General features: G+C 38.5%; 1 protein-coding gene across 1 annotated transcript; it reads right to left on the bottom strand.

Annotated features, from left to right (window-relative positions):
* Positions 1 to 1,925: 1,925 nt before the first annotated feature.
* LOC140172066 (uncharacterized) lies at positions 1,926 to 13,631 on the bottom strand. Its single transcript, XM_072195414.1, has 7 exons — positions 11,904 to 13,631; positions 10,553 to 10,678; positions 8,545 to 8,674; positions 6,395 to 6,549; positions 5,510 to 5,666; positions 3,965 to 4,067; positions 1,926 to 2,070 (listed from the first exon to the last, which is right to left on the bottom strand). Exons 1-7 carry the CDS (start codon positions 13,503 to 13,505, stop codon positions 1,926 to 1,928), a joined length of 2,418 nt encoding a protein of 805 aa, XP_072051515.1. The 5' UTR covers positions 13,506 to 13,631.
* Between the last annotated feature and the right edge of the window lie 8,049 nt (positions 13,632 to 21,680).

Here is a 21,680-nt window from a genome sequence, read left to right as displayed (position 1 = left end):
GACATGTCCGAAGTCTTTTCAGTCTATATACTAAAGAAGCCGGTTTTTACGTGTATACTTAAAATTTTGTTTAAGCAAGAGTGTAAGATTTGCGGTGGAATGTTTACACGGTTGACAAAATGGAAAAATTCCGGCATGTGCGGTGTGACAAAATCTAAAATGTTTAATAAAATCAGGAAAACATGACATTTAATTTATACTATCAGTATTCGCGAATAGCTATAAATTGTGCTGGATTTATGCCTAGAAGTGATGTTCTTTAACATATTTCATTATACCGGTCCTTAACGATCAACTAACTGACACGTATGTAAGATTATATCGTTATGAACACGGCAGAGTGCCGAATACGCAAAATTGCTGTTCTGAGTAAACGGCGTTTGAAAATCTTGGTACCATTCCATTGGTCCTTTTAAAAATTTAGAACATTCGTCAGCACTCATTTGAAATGTATATTATAGAAGTGAATGTACACGAATTATTGGCAATACTTGCATTTTCTGAAATAATCGATATATCCCTCAAAACGCGTTTTAACAGCTATTCGGCTTTATGCTGTATCCAAAATGTCTCTAACACTGCGCAGAGAGAGGTCGAATACGCATTCAACTACGTGTACACCATAGCACGCATTCTTGATTTGGGGCTTTTGTGTAGAAATTACTGGTTGTCCTAAGGCTATGTAGACGTAACTTGCTATATAAGTTACAAATAGTCATCCCTGTAATATTTAGCAAAAACTCGAGGATTTTAAAGCAAAAATAACAATATTGGCCTATATTTTGCGTATGATTTACAGCTATACGTTGGTATCAAATATATTAGTATAGGACATGTAATATAGAAAATTCGGGGTTTCCCGCTATACAATACTATAGATCAACATGATTTGTACACATAAGTATACGATTCGTCTCTCTGCCGAATTCATTTATCGCACTTAGGCGCGATTCGTCCAAATCAAAATTTCAATAACTACGTCGGTGAGTAAGTTTTACCATTAATTTTTGGTGGAAATAAAAGATAACCTGAAACATAATCATAAGCATACAAAAACTCAATTTGCTTAAAATTCTCGATTCCTCACTCTGCCGAATTCATAACGATATGCTGAAATAACTTTTCAGTGACTTTTTATCGTTTTTACCTCATTTTGTTCGGCTTAAAATTAAAGAAGTACATATGACACTGATAATGAAAATTAACATTTTGTAGAAATTTTTGATGGAAATGTTACAATATTGCTGTAACAAGACTGGCGGTACTCTGTACAAGAATCTACTCTAGTCAAGTAGGGAGAGGGTGGACACAAAATAATTTTCCAGAGATTTCTCATTCAAACGGACGAAAGGGAGAAGCACAACGTAAATTTTGGTAACATATGCCATGGGATGTCTCTGTGGACAACCGGTACACAACACAAGAAATTGGAGACCTGAGCGCAAGAAGACCGTAAGTCCACTTGGCCCCTCAACATGTATACACTAAAGTTACGTATAGTATCTTAAGGTTTTATAATGTTTAATACATGTTCCAGGGTGAAAACATCATGAAAGGTTGTGAAAGATTTGTTTTGGCCCCTGAACATGTATAAAACATTACCATACTATACGAAACTATACGCAACTTTAGTGTATACATGTTGAGGGGCCAAGTGGACTTACGCTCTTCTTGCGCTCAGGTCTTCAATTATGAATTGTTTACCCCAATGTTTTTACCAGGGACCGTTGAATACCAACGACCTAAGATGTACCGACGCGTCGGTCCATGATGAGGGAACTAAAGCAACTAAACCGGCAGATGGCTTGTGATTTTTACGTTAATTGAATATCTAATCAGCACGAAGTAGAAGTACAATATGTATGAACCATGGTAACGATGTACCGATTAGGCCTTATTACCGATATACCAATAATTAAACTTGTTCAAGATTTGAAAATACAGTCCAAGAGTTGCTGCTGATTGGTTATTTCCGTGCACCTCTGCAGCAAGCGGATTCCTATATCCACACATTTCACCTCTGCTAGAGGGCGCCCTTCGAGATCCCACGTGTGAGCTATCCCAATTATCCTAATAAGGAAGATGAAAAGTTTCTTGTTATTGCTTTAAAATGACATGTCCGAAGTCTTTTCAGTATACTAAAGAAGCCGGTTTTTACGTGTATACTTAAAATTTTGTTTAAGCAAGAGTGTAAGATTTGCGGTGGAATGTTTACACGGTTGTAAATGTATACAAAATGGAAAAATTCCGGCATGTGCGGTGTGACAAAATCTAAAATTTTTAATAAAATCAGGAAAACATGACATTTAATTTATACTATCAGTATTCGCGAATAGCTATAAATTGTGCTGGATTTATGCCTAGAAGTGATGTTCTTTAACATATTTCATTATACCGGTCCTTAACGATCAATTAACTGACACGTATGTAAGATTATATCGTTATGAACACGGCAGAGTGCCGAATACGCAAAATTGCTGTTCTGAGTAAACGGCGTTTGAAAATCTTGGTACCATTCCATTGGTCCTTTTAAAAATTTAGAACATTCGTCAGCACTCATTTGAAATGTATATTATAGAAGTGAATGTACACGAATTATTGGCAATACTTGCATTTTCTGAAATAATCGATATATCCCTCAAAACGCGTTTTAACAGCTATTCGGCTTTATGCTGTATCCAAAATGTCTCTAACACTGCGCAGAGAGAGGTCGAATACGCATTCAACTACGTGTAAACCATAGCACGCATTCTTGATTTGGGGCTTTTGTGTAGAAATTACTGGTTGTCCTAAGGCTATGTAGACGTAACTTGCTATATAAGTTATAAATAGTCATCCCTGTAATATTTAGCAAAAACTCGAGGATTTTAAAGCAAAAATAACAATATTGGCCTATATTTTGCGTATGATTTACAGCTATACGTTGGTATCAAATATATTAGTATAAGACATGTAATATAGAAAATTCGGGGTTTCCCGCTATACAATACTATAAATCAACATGATTTGTACACATAAGTATACGATTCGTCTCTCTGCCGAATTCATTTATCGCACTTAGGCGCGATTCGTCCAAATCAAAATTTCAATAACTACGTCGGTGAGTAAGTTTTACCATTAATTTTTGGTGGAAATAAAAGATAACCTGAAACATAATCATAAGCATACAAAAACTCAATTTGCTCAAAATTCTCGATTCCTCACTCTGCCGAATTCATAACGATATGCTGAAATAACTTTTCAGTGACTTTTTATCGTTTTTACCTCATTTTGTTCGGCTTAAAATTAAAGAAGCACATATGACACTGATAATGAAAATTAACATTTTGTAGAAATTTTTGATGGAAATGTTACAAGACTGGCGGTACTCTGTACAAGAATCTACTCTAGTCAAGTAGGGAGAGGGTGGACACAAAAATAATTTTCCAGAGATTTTTCATTCAAACGGACGAAAGGGAGAAGCACAACGTACATTTTGGTAACATATGCCATGGGATGTCTCTGTGGACAACCGGTACACAACACAAGAAATTGGAGACCTGAGCGCAAGAAGACCGTAAGTCCACATGGCCCCTCAACATGTATACACTAAAGTTACGTATATTATCTTAAGGTTTTATAATGTTTAATACATGTTCCAGGGTGAAAACATCATGAAAGGTTGTGAAAGATTTGTTTTGGCCCCTGAACATGTATAAAACATTACCATACTATACGAAACTATACGCAACTTTAGTGTATACATGTTGAGGGGCCAAGTGGACTTACGCTCTTCTTGCTCTCAGGTCTTCAATTATGAATTGTTTAGCCCAATGTTTTAACCAGGGACCGTTGAATACCAACGACCTAAGATGTACCGACGGTCCATGATGAGGGCGCGCTGCTCCCTCTACTTTCTACGCCACAGCCCAACATATCAAACAACAATTACTGAGAGACAATTCAAAAATAATGTTAACCATACCTTCTGAATAAATCACAGCCTGTAAAGCCTGCTATATCTGATACTGTAGACTTGATTTCATCTTGTGTCAAATAGCCATGTAAGTCTTTTAGATAGATAGATACTGTAAAGAATATTAACCCTAATTATTATGTAAGTCATATTAAAATTATGTACTCTATATCCCATTTAAAAATAATGGCAGAAGCAATCACCTCTGTCCAAGCAATATAGCACAAGGATATATTATTATCAACAAACTGCCGAGGGCACGGTGGCTCAGTGGTTACGGCCTTGGACTCATAATCTGAGAGCTTGCTCGATGTGCGTGGGTTCGAGTCCCCGTCGCACCACCGTGTTGCGCCCTTGGGCAAGGCGCTTTACCTCGCTTGCCTCACCCCACCCAGGTGCAATGGGAAGCTGTTAGGGTTAGTCACAGTCGTTGTACTGATGAACCCTGCGCATTTGTAGGCTGCAAACGTGGTTCCGGCATAATCTAAAGACGGCGGAATAAATGTAAAGCGCTTTGAGGCTGTTTACGGCATAAAGCGCTATATAAATGTCTACATTTATTTATTTATTTAATACCCTAATTTGTAAAATAAAATACGCAGGATAATTTGAGGATGTGTTTACTATCAATTGAACGAAAACATTTATACCTATCCATTTGTACTAAAATTAGGCGTTTTATAGCAAAATTCTAGAGTGGGTTGCATGTCCTCCTTTTATAGACGTGTTACAAAGAAGCATACTTTTGCCGTTTATTATAACACAGCTTGCCACATTTTCTGTTCATTCTACATGTATGATTGAAACTTCTATCATGGCATAAAACTCGGGCAGGGGGATGAGCTCAAGTAAGGATTCTCAAACACCTTTCGCTCATAGTGAATCAAATATCCGTGAATTCATCCCTTATACAGTGTACTTCGGTTATATCTGTAAATGCGCTTTTATAAATGCGCACGTGACCCATGGGCACCACATACCAAGATCAGCGTGATTAAATCCTTATACATTGACCACTATACAGAAAGGGATAGGAACTCTGTAGATAAATTTCATCAAATTTAAGTATAAATTGAATTGCAAAATTATTACACATTTTGCAATTCCGAATTTGTAATATGTTATCAAAAACAAAATCGGAAATAATATTCTGCGACGGAAACGTTTACAATATGATCACAAAGTTGAACAAAATATACAATTTTGCTGCACAGTAGTCTCATGTTGTACCGCCTTTGTATTCAAATGTATAGAAAGACCACTCGCTATGTAGAAGGTCAGTTCGAGATTTACTGTCTATAAGCTGTTATGGCAGCACGGAGGTGGTCACGTGCGTATAAGCGCATTTATATATATAACCGAAGTACACTGTTATAGATGATGTTCTCATTCCCATGCCATCTCAGTATCAAAATTCAGAAAACCTAATGGAGCCCTTTGGAAGTATCATTTTTCTGCATGCAGGGAACATTAATGAAATGACAAAGTGAACCTCGCCAAAGGCTTTTACTCCTGCTGGTAATAGGTTTAATGAGTATTAATAAGTATCATTACGTGTAGCTTTGGAGGCGTCCTCAAGATTCTTGTAAAAGTCTGGCGATTCTTCTGTCGGGTAAAGCTTATGAGAATAACAAGAGAATATGTAGTTTGCAAGAAGCGTTCCAACGTCTAAAGCTGCCGGTCCTATATAAGCGAATTCCGCATCTATAATCTGAAGTAAAAATAACCCGTAATAAATATATAATGGGGTTCAGCTATAAAATAATAATATTTGAAACCATAGAATATGGAAACTATAATTTTTATTAGTTAAAAAATCGAAGTGGGGTATGGGGCTGTCTTGGGGTGGCTACGGGGCGTTAAGAAACGAACCACTAACCGCGCAATCTTACAAGCCAACAAGCCTATAAATAAGCCCCTGATAGAAGGCAGGGCTTGAAGAATGAGGGAAATTATCGGGTAAAAAGTTTTTTTAAAGTAGGATTAGGGTTAGGTTTAGGGTTAGGGTTAAGGTTTACTTTAATGTTTAGGGTTAGGATTAGGGTTAGGGTTAGGGTTAAACCATTACCCTAACCCTAAACTTTAGGGTTAGGGTTAGGACTATCACTTCCTGCCGCACATCTATGATCAACTCCTAAACCCCAAAACAGCGCCACCAACATCAAGCTCCAACAGGAAGCAGACGAGGAGGACTGGGAGAATTGGTCAGTCAATTTGAGAAAGTGCTATGATGTAGCATGAAACGCCATTGTTAGGTATGTTTAACATCTTTTTACCAAATAATCAATTGGATTTGTTTTAATGAAATTTTACAAATGATATCTACTGACAATCCTGATGAACTTGTTTCATTCTGGTGAACCTTTGTTTTGACATATTTGTTGTAAGGACAAGATTCATTTCTTAGGCGTTGATGAAGCGTGAGAGCCTAACCCTTACTTTGGCTGAATCCTGTTTCACCATAATCGCTTCAGTGTGGAAATCACCGTGTACAAGACACTGTTTCATAGCAATATGCCTAGCTTTCATCCTGGACGCATTTTCTTGAAGAATTTGATCACCGTGGATGCGAGGCAATTGTGCTTTGACTTCATCTGAGTATCGATTAGTTTTATGATACGGAAGTAATGGATAGGTAAAAATGAAACAGTCTATCAAGCTCAACATTTCGTCATTTCTGAGGTGAATGAAGAAAATATTCTTTTAGTTACATTTTTAAATCACGACATCTGACAACAGAAATACATATTTTATGAAAATTATTATAACGTACGGATTGTGAAAAACCTTTTCTCAAAAAGAATAAACTGGCACTAAGGTTGGTTGACTTGCCTTTTAAGGCAGCTTTTACGGGAAAAAAGTCATGGATAGGGCCTATCTATCGTTCAGCACGTTCAGAACAGATTATCGTATTCTCTTATAGTTAGGTCAAAAACCTCAATTTGGTGACCACTCTCTGGCAAGTAAGGTTTGACGATTGATTCGACTTCTAAAAAAAATAGCCCCCATGTCCCTCGCGAAAATCCCGGCATTTTTCGCTAGAGGCCAAAATCCAAAATCGCCGCCGCCACCATTTTGAAAATTTAAGTTTTGAACCAGAGCACCTATAATCATGCACAAAGACACTTTTTCGGATATGTCGAGTACAAGGATTCCGATTCTGGCATTAGTTTGACATTATGGCATCATTTTCACCCATAAATCCAAGATGGTGGCCGGCACCATCTTGAAAAATTTAGTTTTGAACCAGAGGACCTAAAATCGTGTACAAAGACACTTTTTCGGGTAAGTCGACCCCAAGAAATCCGAATCTGACATTAATTTGACGTTATAACATAATTTTTGCCCAGAAATCCAAGATTTAGTGAACCAGACTCCACAAGAACCAGACTCCACATGAAACCTCAGCCACGGTCCAAGCAGCCGCTTAGTATAGGCATGTTGATACAGTTAAGTATAATCTTAAGACATATCTTAGGCCGCTTAAAAATAGAATTGAGGTTTTTATTTATTCAGCAAATCTTTGATGTTGCCAAATAGGTTATATTATCAGAACCATTTCCAAGTATTTTATTGGTACTCTAGGGGTTCCACAGATATAGTGAAACGATGCCAATTTGTCACTGAGAATATACAAAATAAAAACCTCCCTGCCTCCCTAATCACTTTTTCAAAAATCCAGGGACAAGAAACGAATAATTAACGTCAAACGGCCTTAGGATGTATTTGATGAGTCTCGCCTATGAAGTATTCAAAGTCAGTGGGTGAGGCCCGATAATATTAACTGAGCGAAGAAATAATTTGTCAAAATCATAAAAATGAAAACCAATACATACTGAAATTTGTTGACAAGTTCCGCAAATTGAACCGCAGAAACACATTTTCGGTGAGTTTTCCGATGTAATATGGCCATGGTTTCAGCAATTTTCTTTACGGCTCCCATGTGAAATTCACCTGCCACCAAAGCTTTCCGCATAGTTTTGTAGTCGTGTAGATCTTCCATTATTACTTGAAAGAAAAATAAACTTATCATAAAATGCAGATCAAATGTGACAGTATGTCACTTTCGCGAAAGGAATTATCACTATTGGGTTCATATATCTTGTGAATTTTAGACTCTTATTATTTCAGAAGTTAAGATTGCGCTGTTTATGAAAAACAGTTTACGATTTTAAGCCCCGAGTTTTAAGCAATTTCTGTTTAAATGCACACATTTTCTTTTAAACAATTTAGTTCAACAGGTTTAAACAGAGAAGTATAATATCCGTTAACTTTTCACAAGTTAAAGCCTTTAAGCAAGTTGGTTAGTTTAGGTGTTTAAAGAACATTTACAGATTTTGTGGGCATGGTCAACGGGAATATTTTAGAATGTTGATCTCATAATGTGGTGCCATCAACATAAAATAACAAATACAATTTGCAACAACATTTATTTTGACAAAATAGCATGATTTGTGAAAGATGAGGAATTTCCCATCACTGCAGGTCTACTCAAAACATTGTAAAAGGTTTGGGCTATTTTTGTGTGAATACCGTTTTGTTGCAAGCGCATTCTGATAATAGATACAGTAACAGTCAATGTTAATTACCAAGATTGTTTTCATCATCGAGAACATATGGTTTAGGCACACAGCCAGGACGGAGCTCGTTAAACTTGTTGAGAGCACAAAATTCTATGTTGATTCTGCCAACGGTTAGAGGTGAACCTGGTCCTATGCACTGTAAGATAATATTGAAACAATAAATTTATAAATACTTTAGTAATTTCAAAGCACTATTTTTGCGGCAAAACTGGATAGGATTAAAACGAACAACAGAGAGAAAGACGGGGAGCGTGAGAATTAAGCAACGCAGCAATATTTTTGCTAATAGTGATATAGTGAGTCCAGGCCCAGGTCCAGGCCCAAGATCTATCGGGTCATAACGTTTGACGATTGAGATTATCAAAAAGAAAATAGAATAAGGGAATAAAGACAGGGGGTGAAGCCAGGGGTTGTGGCCCATGGCTAAGGATACATAATGGCGCCCCTCCCCAATAGTCTTGAAACAATTGCGCGAATTTTCACAAATAGGACATACAACTCATTAATTTTTGTTATAATGAAGTTGAATATCGGTATTAAATTGATCTTTCAAATAATTTTGTGCTGAAATATGCGGGAAGTACGCGAAAAGTTTTACTTGAATCGATGCTGAATTGGTCAATTCTGCGCCCCCTAAGGGTGGCGCCCAGGGCACGTGGCCCCTTGCCCCCCGTCCGTCGCTACGCCCTCTGAATAAAGAGAGGAACGCGGGAAACTTAGTAAAGCATTGTTTTGGAATAGGTTATAGGGATACATGGTGGGAAGGTGTGTAATATGTGTATCCGGACAGAAGCCCTTATCAAAGCATACATCCATATAAGATGTAATAATAATTTTCCAATCCATCGGTTGCCTTTGTTCATAATGGTTAACTTTATTTGATGTATGAGGGGGTATCCAAAAGTTTTTGACATCACCCAGAAGTGAAAGAGGTATACCAATGACATTTTGTCAGTGTAATCACTGGTCCTTATGTACATTATGGTCCAAAAATGGTCTCATAAGTATGTTTACTTTCTGGCGCTAGATGGGAAGTAGGTGCATAACCTGCAAGATGGTGAAATTTGAGGCACGCAGTGTGATTAAGTTCCTGCATTTGAAGGGTTAGGCCTACAATGCTCAGAAAATCTATAATGAAATGAAAGCAATCTACGGTGATGATTGCCCATCATATGGCACTATTGCTTTTTGAAAAAGGAATTTCCAAACTGGCCACATGTCCCTCACAAATGAGCCAAGAAGTGGACGTCCATCACTTACGGATGATGCGGCCACAAAGAAAAAACTCAAGAAAGTGGAGGATCTTCTCATGAAAAGGTTATGCGCCTACTTCCCATCTAGCGCCACCTGTGAAGAAAGTAAACATACTTATGAGACCATGGACCATAATGTACATAAGAACCAGTGATTACACTGACAAAATTTCATCGGTATAGCTCTTTCACTTCTGGGCGATGTCAAAAACTTTTGGATACCCCCTCGTAAGTCCTAAAATAAACGAGTACATGTAGAAATACGAGTTCGATGATCGTTTAACCACAACCTTTTCATTTCGACACTAATGCACCTGAAATATATTTTATTTGTTACGAACTTTCAATTAATTTACATGCAGGTGCAATTATTATGAAAATACGTAATTTTAATTACTTATTTAAGTTTAAAATTTGAAATTGATAAAATATATTTTTACAGTAACATATTGTGTAGTAATTCTGCTAACAAATAACTGCAATTAATTTAAAAGTTTTCCACTATAAGCAAAATTGTACAATGAAAATGTTTTAATTTGTACTTTTGTACTTGTAAATTTTCGTTGGAATAGTAATTGCAGGAAAGGTCAGATTTTACGTAACGTTATAAGTAACGTTATATTGTCCAAGTAACGTTATATTGTCCAAGTATTCGAACCAAAATTATATGGTAAATATTTTGTAAAACATTTGTTGGCAGAATTGCTGCGCGCCTTTTTTTTACTGTAAACTTGGTAAAATTATTATTTTTGACAGTGTACCTTGAGGTAAGGCCCTGCGTATTTAACTACCACAGACATGTCAGGGTTTTCTCGACTCCGAATTCGCCAAACGTTATTCACGTATCCATCGCCTATATCTTCTACATCACAAGCTCCTGATAATATCTACGCAAACAAACAATAATATATGTTTTGAGTTTCTTATATCATCCCATATCATACATTTGTATTGGGTCAAATAATATACAAAACAACCCAGCTATGCTCTTATTTCGATTATGAAATTCATCAAACCTTTGCTTTTAAATTTTCGTCGGTTTGTCCACCAGAAAACATTAACCAAGAGGACCTTCCTATATCAAGAGATCAACTTTTCAAGAGAAACAAACTATTCCTGAAATAAGAGAATTTGAAACATTCTGTTGTATGGCAATTTAATGATAAAATTATTGTCACATATATACAAAAGCCTGTGTGCGGAGAATACAGATAATATAATCTGACGCTAACTTAAATACCGGGTATATAATTCGTTAAAAGGTGAGCTGTTGTAAACTGCTTATCCACAAAAATAGCCTGTTTAAGTAAAATTTCAAAGTTTAGGGGCCTGAGCTTTCGATCCTAGCAGGATCTTTATCAAAGGCAAAGTGACAAGACAACACACAAACATGCATATATATATAGTGACATGGACATAAAGGAAAAGGAAATTAGCAAGACAATAGAAGACATAAGTGGTTCCTGGGAACTATCAATTGGGGCAGGAAGTGGGATGTCATGAATGGAGATGAGAGGGATAAGGAAATGAATGAAGACAATGGGCTGAATAGAAAAATGAAAATGTGTGGTAAAAATAAAAACTACAAAAACATAAACCATGATGATGGAAGTAAAAGGGAAATAAAAACTAAAATAATAAAGTGGATGGAAAATATAAATAACAAAATAGGAAGAAAAAAAAAAAAAAAAAAAAAAAAAAAAAAAAATTGGGGAGGGGGGGGTGGTTGGCCAAATATTATGAATATGAAAACCAAGTTAATCGTTTCCCTCTTGGATGTTGAGACCATGTGGCTGGATGGTACGTAGGCGCTTCATCCAGAATTTCTCCCTGCTGGCACGGACGGTGTCAGGACGGTTACCTAAAGACTCAATCCTCTGAAGGATCATGTCGGAGATAGAGTGGTTGGGGAGGTTAAAGTGATCACCAACAGGGGTGTCAAGCTTCTTGGTGTTGACTGTGGACCGGTGTCCATAAACCGCTTCTTAAGTGCATTCTTGGTTTCTCCCACATACTGTATACCACAAACTCTGCAAGAAATGAGATACACTACATTAGATGTGGTGCAGGTGATGTTGCCCCTGATCCTGTGGGAGGAATTGTTGGAATTACTGGTGACAGAATCCCCTTCTTGGATATGGTCCTTGCAAACAACACACCTGGAATCACATGTGACAGTACCCTGTTGTGTGGAAGGAATAGTATCAGAAAGAGGGGGACTTCAGCTCTCACAAGAAGATCTCTAAGATTGCGGGGACGTCTGTAGGCCAGGATGGGGTTATCGGGAACCGCTCGTTGTAGCCGATCTGAAGTTTGAAGTATATGTTGATTGTCATTAGTGATGCTGCGGAGAGGAGGGAGGTTAGGATGAAAAGTGACCACAAGAGGGACTCTGGTATTGGTGTCTTGGCTTCTGGGCTTCTGCTTCAGTACATCTGACCTGGGAAGAGATTTGACCTTGTTGATGGCCTGCTGCACTTTGTGTGCACTGTGTCCCCTAGTTGTAAGGTTCCTCTTGAGGTCCCTAGCATGCTGTGAAAAGTCAGAATCATTAGTACAAATGCGGCGGAGGCGGAGAGCTTGGCTGTATGCTATACCACTTTTACAATGTTGGGGATGGCAACTGGAAGAGTGTAGATACTGGTGACTGTCTGTGGGCTTGGTGTAGAGATCTGTGACAAGGGAGTCATTTTCCTTTCTGATGGTGACATCCAAGAAGTTGACCTGGTGGTGAGAAAGTTCAGATGTGAATTTAATAGTTCTGTGGAAGGAATTGACATGGTCCAGGAAAGTGTGAAGGCTGTCTTCTTCTCTGGTCCAGATGAAAAACACATCGTCAATGTACCTCCACCAAATCCATGGACGACAAGGGGCAGCATCCAACATCTGCTCTTCAAGCCTAGACATGAAGAGGCAGGCGAACGACGGTGCCATGCGGGTCCCCATCGATGTCCCAAATACCTGTAAATAGTGTTCTCCCATGAAGGTGAAATTGTTCTTAGTTAGTACATGATTCATGAGAGTCTTCAGATCATCAATGGGGGGACTGGTGTGGTCACTTCTAGACAGCGCTTCACAGGTAGCTGCAATTCCTTCACTGAATGGGATATTAGTATACAGGGATGACACATCACAAGTGCCAATGATGGCAGTGCTGGGGATCTGGTCCGTGATGGCTTCAAGCTTCCTGAGAAAGTCCGGGGTGTCGTGTATGTATGACGGAGTCTGTGAAACAAGGGGTTTAATGAAGTGGTCAACGTAGAGAGATATGTTCTCAGTGGGGGAACCATTACCGGATACAATGGGTCGACCAGGATTCCCGGGCTTGTGGATCTTGGGGAGGAGATAAAATCGAGCAGCTTTAGAATCTGTAGGAGAAAGAAATGCATGGGCTTTGTCGGTTAATTCATCACGAGCATGCATGTCATCCAGGGTGGTCTGTATCTGTTGAGAGAAAGAGTCAGTAGGATCAGAATCAACAAGAGCATAGTTAGTACGATTGTTGAGGTGCTTCATGGTCTCGTCAATGTACTTTTGGCGATCCATGACAACCACAGCAGATCCTTTATCAGCAGGCTTGATGATGATGTCAGTCCTGGTTCTGAGAGACTTGAGTGCCTGGCGTTCCTCACGGGGTAAGTTGTCATGTGTCCTGTGGGAAGAATTGGCAGAATTGTTAACTTGGGAACTAACAACCTGCACGTATGTCTCCATGGCTGGAACCCTGTTCTTGGGAGGGACCCAACTGCTTTTCTTGCGAAAAGGCTCAGGTTCAGATGCTGGCTCATCAAGGAAAAACTCCCGTAGACGTATGCGACGATAGTATTGAGTGAGATCCTGACTGAGTTCTACCTGGTTAACCTCTGGAGGGGTGGGGCAGAACTTGAGGCCCTTGGAGAGAAGATCCAATTCAGCGGAGGAAAGAGAGGAGGATGATAAATTAACGACTGTGGAGGGAAGGTTTTCGTTATCATGGTTAGTAGCTGCAGGACGCCTAAACCGTCTTCTGTTGTGCTGTTGGCGTTTCTCCAAGATGCCACGGATCTTCCTGTTTCTGCGATCAAGAAGTTCGGCTTTCTGTGTGGACAAACATAAATCTATCTCATTATTAAACTGTTCCCATTGGGCCTCTGTACAACATGATCGCAGGTCATCTTCGAGTTCAGTGATTTCATCAGAGAAACTGTCAAGAGAAGCAGCACAATGTTCAGTTAGGATATTGATGAGACGGATAGATGTACCATATAACAGTTGATTCCACTTCTGCTGTAGAGGACCAGAGAGAGTGCCCAGCGCTGGTGTACATTTTATCTGTAGGCCTGTAGGAATAATGCGAGAGTGGGAATAAAATCTGTAGTTATCTTGATGAAAAGAATAACGCATGGCTTTCTGTTTGGTCTTCCTGAGTTGCTGAAATAAAGATGTTGGGTTAGACATGGTAAATATAACTATAGTACACGTGGATGCTGAAAAAAGGGGAGTGTAAATGACAATTAACACTCCCCTTTTATATAATTCGTTATTTGGTATATAATTCGTTAAACTTACCTTCGTCTCCGGCGTATTGCTCCATTTTGATATAATTCGTAGCAATTTGTGAGTATCCATAATCTGCAAATATAACAAACCAACAAACAAAGCTAGATAATATCACATCAATGAGAATACTCTACCATTGAAGTTTGTATTGCCCTATCAGTAATTTTCTTAATTATCTATAGTTCACAGCACTGGTCATACGGGCTATAGACGAATCCAACGAGCCAAGTGATGGTCAGAATTCAGTCGGCCATGACTGGGTCCCGTCTGCACAAAACTGATGTTGTTACTGCCCAATTGGGTGGATTAAATCCGCTTAAAAATCGATGTTGAATTGTATTGTGTTGTAAACTTTCATCATTCTTTTGTGTACGTGTAACATTGGTGGTAGAATGCAGTTTAATATCCCCGCCAAGGCCACATCATTTCACATTTTAGGTGGAATAGACCTAAGGGGGGACCCAGCTAAGGCGGCTATTGAGGTGTAAGAATGCGTGAAAATAGATTCGTCTATATGCAGTCAGTTTGTTCTTACCTGAAAATGTGTTTATCCGTCAAGAATGCTCGCTTATTGTGTTTTACTGTATTTCCTGGCCGTGTACTCACCAATTTAAGGGACGCTGCCGATTGTTACAATCGCAAATTTCCAATTTGCGAGTGTTCTGTTTTTGGTCAGTTCTTCTTTCTTTCTTTCTTCTGTCAAACTTTTAACGAGCCATCGTAGCCATATGCTTTAAGCCAATGTGACCATATTTGGTCACAAGGACCATTGGGTGGGGGGACAAATGTTACATGACCAACTCGGGGTCAAAGGTCATCCAAAGGTCATTATGGCCAAAATGTGATTTTCACTAAAATGCTTCTTCTTCCACAAATTACATAACACAATGTCGTCACTTGCATACCTGCATCACCTTTAGCCAGTGTCTAAAAGTTGTACAAAGAATTGGGGTCAAAGGTCATTAAGGGGGTAAAATCTTACAATTGGGGTAAAATCTTACAATTGCATTATCTCAACATCCGTAAGGGGTATGGGGCTCAAACTCAGTGACAACAAATCTCATGACCAGGGGAACATTTTACAGGGGTCAGGTCAAAGTTCATGCAGAGGTCAAATTTAAGAAATGCATTTTCTGTACATCTGTAATGGGTACGGGACTCAAACTCTGTGACAACAAACTTAATGACCAGGGGAATATTTTGGAACACTTTGCAGGGGTCGGGTCAAAGGTTATCTTGGGTCAAATCTTACAATTTCCTTTTCTGGACATCTGTAAGGGATATGGGGCTCAAACTCAGTGACAACAAATCTCATGACCAGGGAACATTTTGTAGGGGTCAGGTCAAAGGTCAAATTTTAGAAATGCATTTTTGGGACATCTAAGGGTACGAGACTCAAACTCGGTGACAACAAACTTAATGACCAGGGAGAATATGTTTGCAGGGTCAGGTCAAAGGTTATCTGGGGTCAAATCTTATACCGTAATTTCATTGTCTGTAAGGGGTATGGGGGCTTAATTTCGGAGACAACAAACCTCGTGACCCGGGAAACATTAAGGTCAAAGGTCAGGTCAAACGGCCATTAAAGGATTACATGCCTTGCGATTGTCTGCGCTCTGTGAGCGCAAATTATCTCTAGTTTTATTAAAATCTCTGCTGCCAACTACGCGAATGAATCACAGCTGGATGACATGTAAATTATTTTTCTCTTGATTCCTAGCTATTCCTAAAAGTGCTTTTTCTATATATTTTGTTCAATGAGTCGTCGCTAACCATGGCCCGGAGCTTGGACATTATTACTGCACCTGTATTTATTATCATTATTAATATTATTATTGTTATTTACTATTACTATTATTTTTCAGCATATTTCAAACATCCAAATTATTGGAATGATGATTAACTATGCTGTCAAAAGCAAATGTGATCACATTTAATAACATTTAAACGCCGTGTTATAAAACTCATGAATACGTTATTAAAAATATATTTTTGGGTAAACATTATTATATTAAGTCTTATTTTATGTATATTGATTTGGGGGGGGGGGGTGCTTCGCCCCAACAAAACTTCGTTCACCGTTTCTTTCCTTCGGTTTGTCTGCAGTAGCTTTTCTAACATGGTGAAATCCCTGCTCAAGGAACTTCATCATCTTTCGATTGGCCTTGGAGTTGTCTTGTACAGGCCCGATGGCTGCACAGGCGGGTTATAGTAATCAGTGGCTTTAACTCTGGTGCTGACGTGGCGCTTTATTGTGAATCAGTTTCGCTCCTTGCAAGCGGGCGAGACACTCCTCTCCTGGCCACCCTGGTCCGTTCGTTACTTGATGGATATAATCCATCAAGTTAGCAACCCCCACCACTGGAAGGTGGACCAGGACGATTACCATCATCCTCACAAGTTGGTCTCCATCTTGCGCTCCATCATCAGAAGATTTAGATATTTGGTATAGGTTAGGTGGAAATTATGGTAGAAGTAACGAAGGTTGGAAGGAATTAGGATTAATGGGAAGATTGGAGAATACTAGTCTAGGGGGCCTAATTATTACATATAAAATATACAGATGAGCTATCAAAGTGACGTTAAAAACACAGTGATGAAAAAAATGCTCAAAGCTCTCAAAATCAAGAGTTATCTTGAATCATCAGCGTAGAAACAACAGTAAATCCAATTAAAGAGATCACATATTTAATTAATACCCAAGAATATACATTAATTAAAATACACTAAATAAAAGACGAAGCAATACGTCTCGGCTGAGCTGCGATATACAGGGTGTATCAAAATGATTGGTTACCATCGGTATCCATTGAGCATGGCCATGAATGCCACATTAAAATACAGTTTAACGCCCACCGTATTTGTAAATGTTTGTTATAAAAGGTCATTAAACAATGATATTCATTTTAAGAGGATCTGACTTGAATTTTGAAGAAGCAGTCGTGTCATTATACAACACAGCTGATGGGTACCATCATTTTGATACACCCTGAACGGAGCTCGTTCGAAGTAACTAAAGTTGCAGATGGCTTTTGAATTGTACGTTTATTGAATAACTAAGCAGCACAAAGTAGAAATATATGCTTGGGGTCGAAACTGTTGTACGGGGATGTGCCATGCAGACTTTCGGATTATGACTTTCTCTGTACATACATTTTGCTGTTTTTACGCTTCAGTATATCAATTTTTAACAAAAAGCACACAAAAAGCACCAGAATGTAGCATAATTAGGCGCTCTTGTGGGCACCTATGTCTGAATGGGCCCAATTGGATGCATTGGTCTCGACTGAAAACCCACCCATGGATCTACTAGAATCGCAGAAAGGGTACTCCAAACCCCCCCCCCCCCGAAAATATGTTTGAACCATAGTATCGATACGCTATTGACTAGGCCATATTTATACCGACATACCAATAATTAGACTTGTTCAAGATTTTAAAATACAGTTCAAGAGTTGCTGTTGATTGGTTATTTCCGTGCACATCTGCAACAATTCTCGCTATTCGCAATAAGGGCGCCGCCAGCGGTTTGCGATGTAATCGTGATGTATCATGGGAAAATCGTGATGTATCATGGGAAAAGGTCGACATCCAAGTCCGCGCAATACGAATATTACCATGCTGTTACATAGGAACACGTGACAATATTTTTTAGTTTGTCAATATAACGGTATTACACGCAAATCGATAGAGAAAAAATTAATTGTGCACATTTCAAATCTCATTATTAAGTATTATTGAGTATCGATTCGCGTGTAACACCTTTATTTTGACAAACTAAAAAATATTGTCACGTGTTCCTATGTAATAGCATGGTAATATTCGTATTGCGCGGACTTGGATGTCGACCTTTTCCCATGATACATCACGATTACATCGCAAACCGCTGGCGGCGCCCTTATTGCGAATACCGAGAATTGGATTCCTTTATCCACACATTTCACTGCTGCTAGAGGGCGTCCTTTCAGCTCACACGTGAGATCTTCAGTAATTATCCTAAAAAAGAAGTTATGAACAGTTTGTTTGTTATTGTATAAAATAACATGTCTGAGGCCTATTCAGTGCTACTATTGAATATTGATTACTACGTATAATACCAACATTTTCTACATTCTGATCTTTTACAACATTGCAAATGCATTACATGTAGGCCGAAGAGCCCTATTTAACGTTAGCCGTGGACATTTAATTATTTTTTTGATTTTTTACCGGGTAAGTCGTGTGGGAAAATAAAATAATTAAACATGCAAAACCAAAGCTAAATAGGGCGCCTCTGCCTAATGGTCCTTTAATGAACTAGCATGCTCTACAAAATTGCATTTGAACTGTTTGTGACAAAATCTCAGATTTTTAATAAAATCCCGAAACACGAGATTTAATTCATAGCGAATAGCTATAATGTCTCGTTGCGCTAAGTGAATGTACGGAATGTCGGGACGCGATGTTCTTTACACAAGAGATTCGTCCTACGATGGGGGCCTAATGTTTTTTATCCAGCCTAAACAAATCGGGCGTGTGAACCCTAAAACTAATTAATCGTTAATCATAGATTCATTCTTTGCGCTCATTGTAGCGACAACATTTTACCCCCAGCGCCTTTCCCAGGAGTAAGACGTCTTCATAATTATTACAAAATATAGTTCTAGGACGAAGGTCAATATATACCCAACATATCATACAATGATTACCAGAGAGACCATTTAAAAATAATTTTGACCATTCCTTCCGAATATATAACAGCCTGCAAAGCCTGCTATATCTGATACTGTAGGCTTGATTTCATCTTGTGTCAAATAGTCATTTCGTCTTTCAGATAGATAAATACTGTAATGAAAATAAGCACAGGCAATAATTATTTTGCATTATATATTATCGCATATTAAAATCATGATTTCATTTTAAATGGAGGGCAAACGCAAAAAACAACTAATCCGCAGAACAAGAGTAAACTGTCCGGCCTGTCCAAGTCTTTCTTTTTATGTAACTTTTGGTGTATCGGTGCTCGTGGCTGCCTTGTTTTCCAGTTATCCGTGGACAAAATTCCAAAGTGGTCAAAGTTGCAAACTCGTCCAGCTGAGCCGCTGCCACTATTAGTTATTATTGCAACATTTCAGGGCGGGCGTCGGACGGGCTGGTTATGACAATAGCACGTCGGACATGCGGACGGGCTCTATTTTATACACGACAGTGTCCATGCACTTGCGCAAGGATTATAAAGGATATAATTATTATAATCAATAAACTGCCTCAACAAATGCATAATTGTGACGTGTCATGTCAAAAGGAGACACTTTTGGGCAGGATCGTAAATGGAGAAATAGCCAAAAATCTGCCAGGGGGCGATTTTTTCACAATTTGGGTTTGTTGCGAATTTGTGACGTTATTAATGTTAAAAATATTGTCTGATAGTTTCAGACCGGAATATAACTGGCATCTTGTATTTTTTGAGAAATTTTTTCAAGGTAATTCCTACTCTCAACATTGTTAATGATATTTTTAAAAGCCGATATCTCAATTTCCAACTTTATAATACCGTAACTTATGAACTCAATATCTTCGCTTAGGAATGTCCGATTTCATTGGGAAAAACGGCGTTGTGGAGCAAAATATCTCTATATTTAAGATAGGTAAAAACCTCAAAATTGATAACCTGCCCAAAAGTGTCTCCTTTTGACATGACACGTCACAATTATGTTATTATTGCTTGTGAAGACGTGTGTAAATTTTGTGAGATGAGATTGCTGCTCATTAACACTCATATAAACAGTAGCGTAGCCAGGATTTAAGTTTAATTGAGCAAAGCCAAACTTTCTTCCTCATTTGTCTTTTGTTTTGTTGTTTGTTTAATCCTGCTGGTAAAATAAATGTTAAATGTTTGTGCGAGTTCATATGATAATGATAAACCATTATCATGGCGTCCTCAAGATTCGTGTAAAAGTCTGGCGATTCTTGTGTCGGGTAAAGTTTATGAGAATAACAGGAGAAGATGTAGTTTGCAAGAAGCGCTCCAACGTCCAAAGCTGCCGGTCCTATGTAAGCAAATTCCGCATCTATTATCTGCAGTGAAAAAAAATGTAAGAAAGACATAGAGGTGGTAATAATTTAATGAAACCAGCCCAAAGGTGGCGATCAATTTAGGAAGACCCCAAAAAACTTTATTTTGGTGAACCGGGAACTGAAAATCGCATAATAATATTTCAATTTAACCTCTCCCTAGTCTCCGTCAATCATTCTTCCCCATATTGGACCAATTGCCGCTGCTACCAGCGGAGAATGCGGTAAACGAGGGATATACAATAAGCCAAAAAATACGGTACCAGTTATGTTCACTCCTGTTTATCCTAAACAAAGACAGGTATGTCATAATTGGAACAAAGAAAAGAAAGAAATAAAGACACGACATCCAAAAACCCAAGGAAGATGTCAATTTAAAAGTTGCATTTTGCTCCATTGCAAGCCCTATTGATTTGTACACAAGGCGTAATCGAACAAGGGAACTATCGCCGTGCTTACATTGATTAGCACGTTAAAACTAGCGTCGTGTTTGCATTGATTATAACACAAAATTGCAACTTTTGATTTTGCTTCTTCTTTGAGATCACTGTTTCTTTAATTCTCAACCAATTTCAACAAATAAGGTCTTAAATCATAGCTGAAAGATACCGGTATTGGCTGCTTGTTTTAATTTTGACTGATCGCTGCAATGGTGAATCATCACAATCAGATCGCATCAACTAGGTTGCTGCCGAACGCATTTAGATTGTAACATCCACCAATTATCTGTGCAGCTCCCCAAATTCTATTGGGTGAAGGAAGTTTTTGATAACCAAACAACTAATCACCGATTTTTGCGATACAGGAGGAAACCGGAGATCCCGGAGAAAACCTGCGAGAGCGAGCATGGAATCGGCATAAACCAAGTGCACGTGAGTCCTTGGGCCGCGCCGGGGCTTGAACCCGGGACCTCAGTGGTGCAAAGCGAGGGAATTACCGCTGCGCTAACTCGCCCTCCCAAATTTTCCCACCCACCACACCCAAAATCCAGATTAAATCCAGATGTAAATTTCTCTTGAGAAGTTTTCTCTTGAGAAGTTAGGCTACGTTTGATGTATTGGAACGGACCCTTTTGGTCCGTATTTTATTGGATAAGTTGAAGTTAAATCCAATTCAAATTACAAATAATTACAAATAAATGGAGATACTCCTGACAGATATGCCTAGCTTAATCTTTGTAATTCTGATTAGTTTAGATCGCTTCATGGATATCAAATACCCAGTTAGTAGCTACAGAATTAGTATCATATCAGAACGAGTAATAGTGATAATTCTTTGGTCCCTTGCAATTTTAAT

Source organism: Amphiura filiformis, chromosome 15 (assembly GCF_039555335.1).
Source record: "Amphiura filiformis chromosome 15, Afil_fr2py, whole genome shotgun sequence".
Lineage (NCBI taxonomy): Eukaryota > Metazoa > Echinodermata > Ophiuroidea > Amphilepidida > Amphiuridae > Amphiura > Amphiura filiformis.
This window is presented reverse-complemented; position numbering and strand designations above follow the sequence as displayed.

What these genes read in the sequence shown, in the direction of transcription:
- LOC140172066 (XM_072195414.1), bottom strand. Translation starts at nt 13,505, where the DNA reads ATGGAGACATACGTGCAGGTTGTTAGTTCCCAAGTTAACAATTCTGCC. An exon ending in ACGCAGGGCCTTACCTCAAG is followed by an intron (nt 8,675 to 10,552) that starts GTACACTGTCAA and finishes ATTATCTTACAG; the next exon opens with TGCATAGGACCAGGTTCACC. An exon ending in GGCTGTGATTTATTCAGAAG is followed by an intron (nt 2,071 to 3,964) that starts GTATGGTTAACA and finishes CTTCCTTATTAG; the next exon opens with GATAATTGGGATAGCTCACA.